General features: G+C 38.4%; 1 protein-coding gene across 5 annotated transcripts in view; it reads right to left on the bottom strand.

Annotated features, from left to right (window-relative positions):
* The window catches only part of LOC131691395 (uncharacterized), a 956,846-nt gene that overhangs the window by 437,476 nt on the left and 503,540 nt on the right, over positions 1-15,830 (bottom strand). The window contains exon 4 of one of the 5 annotated variants that reach the window (XM_058977757.1): positions 11,084-11,123. The exons of the other annotated variants lie outside the window; for them this stretch is intronic. Coding sequence (XP_058833740.1) covers positions 11,103-11,123 — 21 coding nt within the window. The 3' untranslated portion in view covers positions 11,084-11,102. Of the gene's footprint in view, positions 1-11,083; positions 11,124-15,830 lie in introns of those variants that run through there. 5 annotated transcript variants of the gene reach the window in all.

Genomic DNA, 15,830 nt, shown 5'->3' with positions numbered 1-15,830 from the left:
GTCCGACTGGATGCTCGCACAGTAGGGGATCGTCACTAAATTTCAGTCTGTGGAAAAAGTTATACATGGGAAACGGTGATGAATTTATTAAGTAATCGACGAGTCGTTTAGCCGGTGACAAAATCACATGTAGTTATAGGATAATTCATAGAGAGCTGTCACGTCTCCTATGTATGGGATATATATTCCCATTTTAATGGGGTCCTCCACTCTCGAGGCCCGACATTGAGCTGTTTTTTGAAAAATATTGCAATTTATGGCGATCTATTGAATAGATCTTGAATTTTGAACTTTTATTTTGAAGCAACGTATTTTGATTCTTAAATTCAAATTGTGAAGACCATAAAAAATCTTGAAACGTCATTGAGTACATTAAGGTTAAAAGTGTTGCCGAGTAAGACTTCCGGATCAATACTTTTATGAAGAAGTACGTAATAGTTGAAATTACTGATTTATAGTGAAAAGCAACAGTTTGTTATTTTTATTTCTATAGTGGAATTAAACGGAAAACATCGTTCTTAACAGGATTAGATGTGGCATTCCACTAAGTCGCTCAAAAAGTTTTGAATTTTGTAAGAAATTATAGAATTACAAGATCCCATCCTCACAATTTTCTAAAGGCTCTCATTATGCTAAAAATAATAGATTCTCAATGTACTGATAGACAATTATTATTGTAATATTAAAGAAAACCAGTCAGTTTAATTTTTTTTTCAATACTATTGATTTTGGTTTACGGGGCGGGGGTTAACCCCTAAACCCGCCTTTAGCTACGCCACTGCACAACGTGGAATTCACCAATACATTAGCAATCGTAAGATAATGTGATTCTATGGAGCGTTATAGCGGAGTAATAAAATTTCGCCCGGGATCGATGTCGCTTTGCATGCATTAGGGTAGACCGAGGAGGGTTGAAGAAATTTTTTTGTTTTTATTGGACTAATCTACAAAAATCTCTAATTCGATGTTTGTTTATTTTTAACATCCTACCTCAGCTTATACTTCACCAAGATACTTTAAAATAGTTAGTACACACAGAAGAATTTTTTTTGTAATTTTAAATTCATTTTCCTGAACATATTTGGAGCCTGAATGTAAAATTAAGTTCCACCACAAATACACACAACTTGTTGTACTTCCCTGATCCCCACGGTAGCGACCATCTGCCGATCGTAGTCTCGATCACCAACAGCTCAAGACCATTGGAATCAATCAATATTTCGTATGACCTCACACGAAATATCGATTGGAAGAGCTATGCGGCCGCGATATCCAACAACATCGAATCTACCCAAAAACTTCCTCCGGAGGAAGAGTACAGCTTTTTGGCTGGCTTGATTCTCGACAGTGCGAATCAAGCTCAGACTAAGCCAGTACCCGGCGCGAACATACAAAAACGTTCTCCCAATCCCTGGTGGGATAAAGAGTGCTCAGACGTGTACACGGAGAAGGTAGCCGCGTTTAAGACCTTCCGGAACGACGGATTACCCGCTAGTTTTCGACAGTACGCGACGTTAGACAAGCGAATGAAGAGTTTGATGAAAGCCAAGAAACGCGGTTATTGGCGCCGGTTCGTCGACAGATTAACAAGGGAAACATCGATGAGCACTCTTTGGGAAACAGCCCGACGTATGCGGAACCGAAACAGTACTAATGAGAGCGTGGAATATTCAAACCTTTGGATATTCGATTTCGCCAAGAAGGTTTGTCCGGATTCCGCCCCGGCACAGAAGATCTACCGCGTCGCGTCTCCTCCAGGGCCAGACAGAATCAAATTCAACTTGTTGAAGAATCTGCCAGACTCTGCCAAGAGACGCTTGTTGAACTTATTTAATAAGTTTCTTGAGGCTAACATTGTCCCACACGATTGGAGGCAAGTGAAGGTCATCGCAATTCAAAAACCAGGAAAACCAGCCTCCGACCACAATTCGTATCGACCGATCGCAATGCTATCCTATATTCGGAAGTTGATCTAGAAAATGATCCTTTCCCGCCTCGACAATTGGGTCGTAGCAAATGGCTTACTGTCAGATACACAATTTGGCTTTCGCAAAGGCAAAGGGACCAACGATTTTCTTGCGTTGCTCGCAATCGAAATTCAAATGGCCTATGCTAGCAAAGAGCAGATGGCATCAGTGTTCCTAGATATTAAGGGGGCTTTTGATTCAGTTTCGATCAACATTCTTTCAGAGAAGCTGCACCAGCATGGTCTTTCAGCGACATTAAACAACTTTTTGCTAAACCTGTTGTCGGAAAAGCACATGCATTTTTCGCATGGTGACTTATCGACATCACGATTTAGCTACATGGGCCTTCCCCAGGGCTCATGTCTAAGCCCCCTTTTATACAATTTCTATGTCAACGACATTGATGAATGTCTTGACAATTCCTGCACGTTAAGGTAACTTTCAGACGATGGCGTGGTGTCTGTTATGGGACCCAAAGCTGTCGATCTACAAGGACCATTACAGAATACCTTGGACAATTTGTCTGCTTGGGCTATTAAGCTGGGTATCGAATTCTCTACGGAGAAAACTGAGCTAGTTGTATTTTCTAGAAAGCGTGAACCAGCACAACTACAGCTTCTATTAATGGGTCAAACTATCGCTCAGGTATTCACAGTAAAATATCTAGGGTCTGGTTCGACTCGAAAGGTACTTGGGGATGCCATATTCGGTATCTGAAACAGAAATGCCAACAAAGGATCAACTTTCTTCTTACAATAATCGGAACATGGTGGGGTGCCCACCCAGGAGACCTAATTAGGTTGTATCAAACAACGATACTGTCGGTAATGGAATACGGATGCTTCTGCTTTCGCTCCGCCGCGAACATACATTTCATCAAACTCGAAAGAATTCAGTATTGTTGTTTGCGTATCGCCTTAGGGTGCATGCAGTCGACCCTTACGACGAGTCTCGAAGTGCTGTCGGGCGTTCTCCCGTTGAAAAATCGATTTTGGGAACTCTCATATCGATTGCTCATTCGATGCGATATCTTGAACCCGATGGTGATTGAAAATTTCAAAAGGCTTGTTGAGCTCAATTCTCAGACCCGCTTTAGGTCCCTGTACTTTGCCTACATGGCGCAAAACATTAATCCTTCTTCTTACAATCCCAACCGTGTGCATTTTATGAATACTTCAGAACCTACTGTTTTCTTTGACACATCCATGAAAGACGAGATTAGTGGAGTTACGGACCACATACGCCCACAAGTGGTTCCAAACATTTTTTATAATAAATTCCGAGAAGTCGACTGTTCTAAGATGTTTTATACTGACGGATCAAACCTCGAAGGGTCCACTGGCTTCGGTATTTTCAATCAAAAGTTCACCGCCTCCTACAAACTCAGTGGCCACGCTTCAGTTTACGCCGCAGAACTAGCTGCTATTCAGTATACCCTTGGAGTCATTGACACATTACCCGCAGACCATTACTTCATCGTCTCGGATAGTCTGAGTTCTATCGATGCTATTCGCTCGATGAAACATGGAAAGCACTCCTCGTATTTTTTGGGGAAAATACGGGAGCTACTGAGTGCTTTATCTGACAAATCTTTGCAGATTACCTTGGTGTGGGTCCCCTCTCATTGCTCCATTCCGGGCAATGAAAAGGCGGACTCCTTAGCTAAAGCGGGTGCCCTAGAAGGTGACGTTTTTGAAAGACCAATTTGCTTCCACGAATTTTTCAGTTTTACTCATCAGAGAACCATCGAAAGTTGGAAAAACCTCGTGGAGCAATGGGGAGCTAGGAAGGTGGCTACATTCGTTAGTCCCTAAGGTATCGACGAAACCTTGGTTCAAGGGGATGGATGTGGGTCGTGACTTTATTCGTGTGATGTCTCGACTCATGGCAAACCATTATACGCTGTATGCACATCTCCGGCGTATTGGGATCGTGGAAAGTGGTATCTGCGCTTGTGGCGACGGCTATCACGATATAGAGCACATTGACTGGGCGTGCACCGAGTACAGTTTCGCCAGGTCTCGGCTTATGGACACCCTCCGGGCCCGAGGAAGACCACCCAACGTCCCGGTTCGAGATGTGCTGACAAGCCGCGATGTCCTCTATATGTCCCTTATATACATCTTCTTAAAAACCATTAATATAAAAATTTAACTGCCCCTTCTTATTTCCTATCATTCTCAGAAACGCTCTCTTCCACCTGTACCATACACCCACGAAGGTTTGATGGGACTCCAAGGCGACACAAAAAATCTCTGTCGAATGTGCCAACAAACTCTTTCCGATCTGCACCTGAGCCGTCTGGAGGAACCCCTGTCGACTCGAGGAAGAACACCCGGACTCCCTGTACATAATTCTTCTTGAAGAAGGCCATCCGAGTCTACATTCTATGCCGTTAATCTCCCGATGCCTGCCACTGAAAGTTAATAACTTTCTTCCCTGCCATCTTTGTCCACCCTCCCTCCCTGACTCTTATACCCAGAAGTATCACCCCTTGCCCCCCCGCCCCACCATTCTGTCTCTTCAAGTTCTAACTATTATATTATATAATCTCATTGAAAATGCCCAACTCTACTACCACAAAAAATAACATTAATTAATCTCCCCGAATCTTTACAAAATTAAATCACGCTCTCTAGTTAATCCTAGTTTTAAGATAGTTATAAAAATTGTCCCCCTTAGTTAAAAATTATTTGCTTCAATAACCTTCCTGCTAAAAATGTCAAACCATATTGCCATAAAAAGTAAATGACCCTAATCTTACGGAAATTATATTACCCCCTTGTGTATATGTATAGCTGTAAATTCTCCTCAGTTTAATTTAAAAAAAAACAATATGTAATCCCCTAGCTTTAGGTAATTTGAAATGTAAAACAAACCAAGATTGGCACCTTTAAGCTAACGCAAACCTGCCTTATCAAGTAAACAAATTGAATAAAAAAAACTTGTACTTTCATCAACGAATTTTAGTATCAGTTTACACGTTGATTGAAAACAACAATTTCATTAAACGAGATACCAATGCATATTAACGCATTCTTAATCCAACATTGCTGTAAAATAAATGACATGTAATATCACACGTACGAAAGCGTAAAACCATATGCTTTTTGATGCTCACATTAAGTACATCGAATTCAATTTAATTTTCAATCAAATTTTTGATTCAAGCTCTGTATGTTTACATTCGTAATGATTTTAATGTCGTTTAAATTTCATTATTTTTGTTGTCTACAACAAAACATCAACATATTGTATATTAACATTGATGTCTTTATTTCAACTCTTCTCCTACCGAGGTTAGTTAAAACAGGAATTAATGTGATTTGAAACAAGTTACCGCGTAAGAATTTTTTTTTTAAAATGTCAAGAAAGTTTGGATTTACGTAAAGGCATAAGGCAATGCACTATGGTCCCAAAACTGCATTTAAGAAGACAAAACATAAAGTATCTTAGGCAAACTTTCTTAAAACTTCATTGCCGATTTTTTACATTAGTTGAATTAGGGTGGTCCTTGTGGTTAAAGTTTTCAAAGCACCAACCTTTTAGATATGTAAAATTCAGCTACATAATGTTCTACAAAGTTATAAAACAATCAAATTGAAGCAACTTTTCTGAAGAAAGTATATGACTATCACTGATGGTTCATATGCAATGATTTTTGCAATATTTATGGTAGGGTGGTTCTTGCAAAATTGGTTTTCTATTAATAACTTTTTATGTGTTAATTTCTCGCGAATACTTTGTTCTAGAAGTTTTTAGAATTTTTGTAAATGCATGTTTTTGCTGAAGCAATAAAGTTTCTATCCTTTTTGTTTGCATAGTTACAGGCGATTTTCAAAACAAAAATTAGTTTTTCAAAGCTTTGTTGATTTTACCATAAGAGATTGAGCGATGAAAACTTGACCCCTTAAAATCATTATTTTCATTTGTCATTTCATACATTAATTTATCGTAAATACTTTGTTTGCTCCCGGGTCCTGTTGTGGTGGAGGAACGCTATGTGGGAAGCTGAGCTGCAAGCAACCGGGCAGGTGGTGGATAATGCTTAGTCGCGATAGCAACTAGTTGTGATTCGCGACCCGAACCAGTAGCGGGGGCTGACTGCGGGTGTGGTAGGACGAGGTAGCGGGCTCTAGGCCTAAATACCACATGCCCTAAAGCAGCCCTGACAAGGCGAATCAGCGCCGCCTTTAAATAAGCGCTTAGCTCAAATCTCTCTCCTCCCGTGATCCTTCAGCGTTACTGCAAGATTGACGCAGGCCTAGCTAGCCCCCCATAAAAATAGCATGCTCAGGAAGTTCAACAAGAAATTTCGGATGGACAAAATTGGCACTTTGTTTGCTGCACTTTAAGAATTTTTCATGGCGTATATTTTTTCAGCAGTAACAAAGTTATTGTCTCGTCTATTTGAAAAGTTTCGAACGATTTTTGTTGAAAAATACACAATTGTTGCGATAAACGAACTGAATTTTGATAGCAGATCGAAAGGCCTAGTTTGGTTGTGTTGATCAGTTTCAACTGAATAAAATTTATTAATAAAATGATACAATAATAATTTCACTCTACTCACAATCGTCAGTGTTATAATTCTAAATCAAATAATACTTGGTTCTTGATTCAATCTAAGAGGAATATAATATGACTATTGTTTGTTCACGATCGTCTTTTATCTGTCAGTGCTTGCTGGGTCGATTGCATTTGACGCATCTCTGTGTATAGGGTAACCAAAAGTTACCGCCGCGGTAACAACCATTTTTAATTTTTTTTTTTTACAGAAATAACGCTCCCGCAGTTTTTTTACTAAAAACTAGAAAAGCCTCGATATTTCAAATGAAATTAAAAGATTGAAAATTCATTTGCAATCTTGGAAGATATATAGCTTTGAAAAAAACAATTTTCGTTTGGAAAATCGCCTGTAACTATGCAAATAAAAGAGATAGAAACTTCATCGTTACGGCAAAAATGTGCACTTGCAAAAGTGCAAATTTTTTCCTTTAAAAACCGCGACACGTATAAACGATCTAAATAGTCAATGGACAAACATGGATTCACGCTTGAAGTCTGGTAGAAACCCCATCTATGACCGCATACCACATTCAAACCGTTATAAATTTCGATTCCGTCAATGAAATATTTTCAAACTTGCAAGGGATATACTTGATTACTTGATGATTCAACATACATATCAGTGTGGGAAGTCCACGATCACTCTATTTCACGATGTCGTTTACAACATTGAGAAGCAGTAGTAAATTTTATATTAGTTTCAAACTCAAAATCATTCAAAAAAAATTTATTAAATAAGATTATTACGTAGGGTGATGAACCCATTTTCGCCATTTTTCTATTGTCACCCTACCCATTTAAAGCCATTGGTTAGAGCAGTGTCTGCCATTTTTGTTCAACGCATTGATTCAAATGGTGGCGCAACAATAGGGGCACTCTATTCGAGTTTTTGTTGCACTCAAACACGAAATTTTCACCGTTTTCAGCACATTTGTGTTATTAGATTGGTTCTCAACAACGAAGCAAGTCTGCTGATGTCAATTTTTAGGAATTCCATTGATCGTAGGCTGAGAAATTAATGAATAAGTGAGACACCCTGCTTAGTATGGTGAAAACAGGCACTTTACCCTATTACAAATTGTACAATTTTCATTTTAAAATCGAAAATTCGGACCCCTCCCGAAATTTTTTTCAGGGTCCGCCCATGTTGAGAAAGCTTTGTTACTCAAGCAATCTAGCTTGGGTGTATTCCTAGATATTGAAGATGCTTTAGAGAATGTGTACTTCCAGTCTAGTCTGGAAGCGACGCACGGTCATGGCGTATCTGCATGTACCTCGGGTTGAATAAACGCAATGCGTAGCAACCGCGTTCTTCACTCGTCATTGCGACAGGCCGAGATGCAGAGGTTGAGTATTTGCGGTTGTCCTCAGGGTGGTGTTTTGTCCCCTTTGATATGGAACTTGGTTGCCGACTGTTTGTTAAGGAAACTCAATGAGCTTGGATTTCCAACTTACGGGTTTGCTGACGATTACCAAATACTAATTACTGGGGTTGGCATCGGGACAATCTTTGACTTAATGCAACAAGCATTAAGAGCTGTCGAACTGTGGTGTCGACGAGTTAAATTATCGGTTAATCGAAACAAAACTTCTTTTGGTGTTTTTCACGAAGAAGCGAATAACAACCGGGGTTCTTCCCTTGCAGTTCTTTGACTCTAAGCTACTGTGTGCAGATCAAGTCAAATACGTTAGAGTTGTATAGGATTCCAAACTGAATTTTTCACATTGAGCTCAGAGTCAAGAAAGCGTGCATGGCCTTTGGGCAGTGCAGACGAACTTTTGAAAAGACCCGGAGTCTCAAACCTAAATACATCTATTGTATTCACACGACAATTGTACGTCCAATACTGTCATACGGATGCCCTGTATGGTGGTAGAGGGGAGAGGTGATGACAGTCCAGTCAAAGCTAAACCATGTGCAAAGAATGGCGCTCATGGCGTTGATTGGTGCTTTCACCACCACTCCGATTGCTGCTCTTGATGCACTTTTAAATATTAAACCATTACACATACACCTCAAACAAGAAGCACCATCATTTGCATACAGACTGCAGGTTACTGGACTTTGAAACAGTAACCATGTTTATCTTGCTACCAGTCATATACGATTGTGGTCACAAATGGTTACATGGGGTGAAGATATTCTTGCTTCCAGCAATATTACACTCACTTGTAGTTTTCCTTACAGGACATTCCATGTGAAGATTCCCCCTCGAGAGCAGTGTTTGTCTGGCTTTATGGAAAGACAACAACAAACGCAAGTGGTCTGTTACACTGACGGTTCTCTGACGGAGGGACGTGCTGGTGCTGGTGTCTACTGTCGTGAAAAGAGATTGGAACAATCTCACTCACTAGGTAGATACTGTACTGTATTCCCAGCAGAAATCTTTGCGATTATGTGCGGGGTGCAATCGGCCCTTCAACTGAGTTTGTCTGGCAAAGTTATAAACTTCTACTCCGACAGTGCAGCCTGACTGTCGGAGCAGAAGTTTATAATCAAGGCCCTTAGCTCAGACAAATCACGGTCCAAGTTAGTGATTGCGTACCAAACCTAAATCGAAGAACCAAGTGTTGTCAACACTATCTACCTTGTCTGCATGCCCGGACATACTGGTATTACTGGAAATGAATGGGCTGACGAATTGACTAGGGCAGGTTCAGCGATTGACTTCGTTGAACCTGGCCCGCCCTGCCAATTTCGACAAGTTGGATAAGGGAAAAAATACGGTCCTGGGCATGGTCCAAGCACCGTAATTATTGGAGAAATCTACAAACGTGTCGCCAAACAAAAGCGTCTCTAGAACAACCGTGCCCAGTGATTTCGAAAAATCTCCTATATTTTTCCAAGCTCCACTTTGGCATGCTAACCTAAGCTTTAACCGGCCACTGCAAACTCAATTATCACATGGCAACTATTCAGCGCGCTGAGTCTTTTCCATGTCATCTTTGTGAATCCTACTATGTAACCTCATATCATCTGATATGCAACTGTCCAGCAGTAGCGCAATTGCGATTTCGAGTTTTCGGCCGTCTTTTCATAGACGACACCACGTTTGGACGACTGAAACACATACTAAAGTTTCTTATCCAATGTGGTAAAGAGTTTTAGGCTTACTCGTAGGCGAGTTGAACTACTTGTGAGATTAGCTTACCTGTTGTTTGTTTTTGTTTTTATTCTGTTATTTTTCCCACCCTTTCAATTCTACTTCCCTTTCCTTCCGCTCAGGAAATTATGAAAACACACGGCAAGGCACAAATCCTCGGCTACATCCGGGGAACGTGCCATTTTAGCCAATATATTCTTATTTTTGATTCCTGGCCCTGTATTGCTCCGCTAGTAATGGGCACTCTTTCAATTCATCTCAGTGTCCCCTATACCAGTGCAGTGTGCAGAACTCGTTATAGAATCATTCGATATTTCATGTAAAACATGCGGGTTGCATTTTGAGTACAGAAACTATTATTTGGTTTCTCTCTGTTTCTATTCCATAACCATAACTTGGCACCCGTTACACGTGAATCTTCAAAACGATGATTTCATTAACCCCGTTTCACAGTTGAACCCTATTATCAAAACCTTCCTTCTATCTGATTACCGCAACTTCACGCAGCGAGATCCGCACGCACGCAACATGAGACGCAAATTTGTTCCGGTCCTTCTGTGTACCTACGTAGTAGAAAACTGCTGTGCTGCTGCTTTGATTAGCCCTACATAGTTAACCACGTCCACCACCAACCGGTCGTGGTCTCTATTTACATTGTGCACCCTTTCCGCTGCGTTGAGTTTCAGAACCCGGTAAATTAAGCCGAAAGGGCGCATGCTGTGTGCCATGACAGGTTGACATGTGAAAATTCACTTCCATTTTTTTATTTTGCTCTCAAGCTTCGGAAGGTCAGAGAAAGCCATAACACTTGGACTTGTGTTTTGATTGTCCAACAAGGTTCGAATTTAGGAATCATCGCATTTCCGAAAATGGAAGGTGAAAACCGATCGAATTATTGCATTGTTCCGAAGCTGCGAGGGTTCGTCTTGGATATAGACGGCATTATTGTTACGTCGAGTGTTATTATTGAAAGTCAAAACATTTAAATCTGATTGCTTTCGGTTGAAATATCGCCCTGTGGAGTGATACAACTTTTAATAAGATGGGAAATCGGTTGAGTTTGACAATTTGTGAAATTATGTTCAGCTATTATGACGCTTTTTCTTTGTTCAATTAAGATGAACAATATTAACGATCATGAAATCAAGGGTGCGGTCGGTTACGAGCACGGTAATGAGCCATTACAGAAAAATTAACATAATTGAATTGAGCGTTTGCTTCGAGCAATGTTACTTCATGACTAAGAACAATTAATTGACTCTAATGAACAATGTTTTAATACGTATAAAGATTGGCTTCCAAACGGCGAGAAACGGTTTCGAAACAAAGAATGATTCTTATACTAATTGCGAGCGTAATAACGCAAAATCACTTTGAAGTTTGCGCCTCTCGCAGTACTTAACCTCAGCTTCTAAATACCTGTGCTCCATGTTAATGTTGTGTAGTTTCATCGGTTCACAATTCAATGCGCAGTTGCACTTACCTGAAATAATTGAAAGAAAAAATAAAAATGAGTAAACCTCCATATTCATTACATACGGTGTTGAGCAGCTATGAAAATCGATATGGCGTTTTATGTCCTATTGTAAGACGTTCTTTGAACGAAAGTGTTAGAACAAATAAATCGATAGAATTTGAAGAATCATGTTTACCGACAACGCCATAGAAAGAGCCAGCTCGTCGCGCTTTTGGTGGAACTATACGCAAGGACAAACAAAGGGCGTCGAGCCCTTCTTTATGGTTGCGATAGAACGCTTCGATGCTGCGGGCACACCCGTCTTTTGCGTCAGTCCACGAGGTATTGAATAATAGTTCGAGGAGATGCTTTCTCAGATTACAACCCTCCGGTTGAAGAAGACCGGAAGTACTTTCTTCGATGTTGTAAGAGAACTTTTATTCACATTCAACTCAGATTCGTTAGCTATTCGCAAATAATAACTCAGATACCGTTTAGGGTCGTTAAGGGTAGGTAGTAATTTGGCCATACCGCAATGAGCGTCTTTTATCTAGGAATTTTCCCCGGTAAAAGTTATTTTTCGATAATTTATACACACCAAAAAAATCTGAAATTTACACGATTTTTTCTAGGTGTGTATTTAATAAAAAAAATTAAGGGTCACTTATATGCTTTTGATATGTAGTTTAGATCTTAAAAATCGGATTTAATCCACTTAGCAGTGAGATTTAGCAGGAATTTTTACTTTTTGCTAAACTTGAATGACTTAGCATAACAATATCTTTGGCAAAGTTGTACTTTGCAAGGCCCTTCTTTTGGTTTAAACAGAACCTAGGGTGATTCTAATTTTAGCAATATTTGAAATTGAACTTTATAGTGGTTCGAGATAGAACTTGACTCTCTTCGAAAATGTTGTAGAACCACCCATTTTAGACAAATCTGCTGAAGACACGTAAAGGGCGAACACGAAATTATTACGACACATTCAACATGGCATAACTTTTTTACCATTGGGTAAAAATCAACCAAATTTTGCACACTTTCTCATTGATCTGTATTGTTTACATGCTGTCGAACTTGAAGTCGTGTTTCTCGATCCAACGAAAATGGAGGTGAACCAACGCGAGTCGAGAGAACAAATTCTTTCCAAACACCTGGAATTTCCTGACCTGTCGCACCGGCACTTGGGAAAAATGTTGAACATTCACCATTCAACCGTCTCCAGAGTGTTGAAGCGGTTTCAGGAGCGGTTGATGCTGGACCACGGCAAAGGAGCTGGAAGAAAACCGGGACCGGAGAACAAAAAGACGGAGGGAAATGTGAAGTGGATGATTAAAGCAAATCCCAACATCTCAAGCCGTGATTTGGCTAAAAAGATCGGCATGTCGCAGAGCTACGTCCATAATGCAAAGAAGAGAGCTGGACTACATACATACAAAGTACAGAACTTCCCAAACCGCGATGAGCGGCAACAATCGACGGCTAAAACTCGGTCACGGAAGCTCTACGAGAAGATGCTGACAAAATATGGCTGCTGTGTGATGGACGACGAAACGTATATAAAAGCCGATTTTAAGCAAATTCCGGGGTTGGAGTTTTTCACAGGCAAGAGCATGTTCTATGTGGACGACAAATTTAAGAAGAAGAAAATATAAAAGTTCGCCTCCAAATATCTCATTTGGCAGGCCATCTGCTCTTGCGGACTGAGGAGTGAGCCTTTCGTGACAAAGGGCGCAGTAAATGGCGAGATCTACAAATCTAAGTGCCTCGACAAGCGCCTATTGCCGTTCTTGCAGCAGCACGACGAAGCTCCGCTATTTTGGCATCATGCCACTATTCTAACAGTGTCCTGGAGTGGTATGAGGCCAATTCTGTCCATTTTGTTCCAAAGGTCATGAATCCGCCAAACTGTCCGGAGCTGCGCCCGGTGGAGCAGTACTGGGCAATGATGAAGCGGGACTTCGGAAGAGCAAGAAGACAGTCAAAGACGAGAAGGACATGTTAAGAAAATGGAAAAAAAACTGAGAAACTGGTACCGGATGACACTGTAAAGACTTTGATGGAGGGTATCAAGCGAAAATGCGTTCAATTTTACACTCAAGGCTCCATCGATTAACTTTTCTTTTGATTTTTGAAGTAAATATATGTGTAAAACTACCCTAAAATTTTGGTTTGATTTTAAACATTATAAGAAAATCGGCATGACATTTTCGGTGTCGCAATAATTTCGTGTGCGCCCTTTAACCCTTAAAGGCGCAAACCATTTTTTTCAAAGTTTCTGAAAATTGTTTCACAGCTATAATACACGACTATGATAATTTTGAGATGGTTTTCGCAATGTTGTTTTAAAACAACATTGCGCATTTAAGGGTTAAGCTTTAGAATTTATACTTTCCATTGCACAACAAATTCAAGTAAGCTTTAGGATATTCCTTAAAAGCGGTTTTATTTCTGTAACTTTTGTAGTTTTTATTTCACACTAAAGTACCCTTGGACAAATTAAAGACTATTTTAAAGCAAATAATTACCTTTAAAACAAGTTGGCGTTTGAAGGCAAATTACATCAAATTTAAACTTTTCTTTTGTTTCAAAGTTATGAGAACTTTTTTCTAATAATATAACTTTTTCAAATAGCATTATCTTCAATTAGGGCACTTAACATTAAATACCGTTGCTGTCACAGAAAATAGCACGCTTTGTATGTACTACAAAGAAATGAAAAATACGATATTTTCTACATCTTGCAAAATTTACAAAACAAATTTTTATTTACAAATAATAGTTTGCTTTCAGTAAAAAGTAGGTATATGACTTTCTAACGAGAGAAGCTAGTGGTTCGGTATGTTGAGACAAATTGTTCTCCTTAAAAATGTCTGGAAGAATTTCTAAAGTGATCTTAATAAAAAATTAAAAATGCACACGTTATATAAAAAAAACCATTTTTGAAGAAACACCCCATTTTTGGTAAATTTATTGGAAAATGGAAAATACATGACATAGAGTTCCAGTGTCTTCGACAAAGTTTTTAAAAATGTCATTCTCCAATTTTTTCTGAAAGTCACTCACTGCCTTTTAACTATTAAAAAGTTAATTTCCTATTTTTTTTAAATTTAGAACCACCCTACCAACTAACATATTACAAAGAATCAATTCTTGAAAAAAAATTAATTTATGCAACGTTTTCAGTTTTCCTTTTTCTTTTTTCAACCTATCCTTCAGATGTTTTTCAGTTTTTATAATGTCAAAAATAGAATTTTTGAAATTAATTTTATGAAATTTTAAAAAAAAATATCGCTTTCACTATTTTTTGCTCAAATATAACTCTAATCATTACCTTAGTTATAGTTGAAAAAGAATGATCTTTTGTTTGCCCCAAAGAGTGATATCGTTATTCCAAAGAATTCCCCATTTTGACGAAAACATTTTCATAACTTTTCAGCGAAAATAGTTGGATATGTGGTACCATGAAATAAATTATTCGCCTTTGAATAATCTTAAAATTTTCCGAAGTCAAATTCAGTTTTAAATCAATACCGCAAAAGTAATTTGAATACAACATTTTTTCTAAGAAACATTATGAGACACCCTAAAATTCGATTTTAAAATTGTTGTAAAATATAAAGTATGACAGATAGACTTACATGTCTTTAGCAAACTTTTCCAAAATTTCACAACATCACTGAATGACGTTTGAATCTAGCTAGAATGATTAAAAAGTTAAAAAGTTAGGTAAAATTAGAACCGCCCTAACTGTTGTTTTAACAAAAATAAGGGGCTCACAAACTACGAAAACTTCTCCAAAGACTTATTAAGACAAAGTTGTTTAGTTTTAGTAAAATCTCAAAATACCTGTCAAATTTGCATTCTGGTCAAATGTACAGTGTCAAATACTCCATAAATTCCTCCTCGAATAAAATTAATAAATTAGCAAAAATCAACAAAGTTGTAATAAAAATGACAGAAAATATGATGATTGATAAAATTACAAAAGAAAAAACAATAAAATCAATAACGCGAATATAAAGAAAAAAGAACAATTTATACAATGAGCAGAAAGGTTAGTATCAATTAAACTAGTAAAATAAACGAATAAAAAATAAAAGAAGCAAAATGAAATAATATAAGAAAATAATAAAAATAAGAGTAAATAAAATATATAAGATGGTTAAAACTATAAATGAATAGAATTAATAAAATACATAAAATGACGAAAGCTCGAAAATCAAAAGAAAATGACCTTTAAGGTAGAATTTCTAGGCATTGGAAAATAGTAAAAACCTTTCTTTAATATTCAATATCTAATACCTGTTTTGATAATAGTCCGATTTGCACAAACTATAATTCGATCAAAAGGTGTTCGTAATAGTTTTCTGAGTATAATTAACTGTCAAAATTGTCGACATAGACAAACGATCGTTTATAATGTCAATTTTGACAGTTAATCTTAAATAACTATAAAACCACCTATTTTGCACAAAAATATCTATGTTTATCTTGGAAACTAAATATTACAATCAAAGGCTTTCATTTGATATTTGTTTGGATAAGATCGGTTCACCCATTGTTGAGAAAAGCCAATGAGAGTCTGCCACATACATGCACTCACGCGGACACACCCAGAAATTATCCCAAATCGTCGAGCTAAGTCGATTGGTAAGTAACAAGTGGTCTTCCGGGCTCTAGAAATTTTTTTGAAAGTTTGATTGAATTCTATACGTTTATTTGATAAGAAAT

The sequence above is a fragment of the Topomyia yanbarensis genome, chromosome 3, assembly GCF_030247195.1.
Source record: "Topomyia yanbarensis strain Yona2022 chromosome 3, ASM3024719v1, whole genome shotgun sequence".
NCBI classification, from domain to species: domain Eukaryota; kingdom Metazoa; phylum Arthropoda; class Insecta; order Diptera; family Culicidae; genus Topomyia; species Topomyia yanbarensis.
Note: the sequence above shows the minus strand (reverse complement) of the source record. Positions and strands in the feature narration are given on the sequence as shown.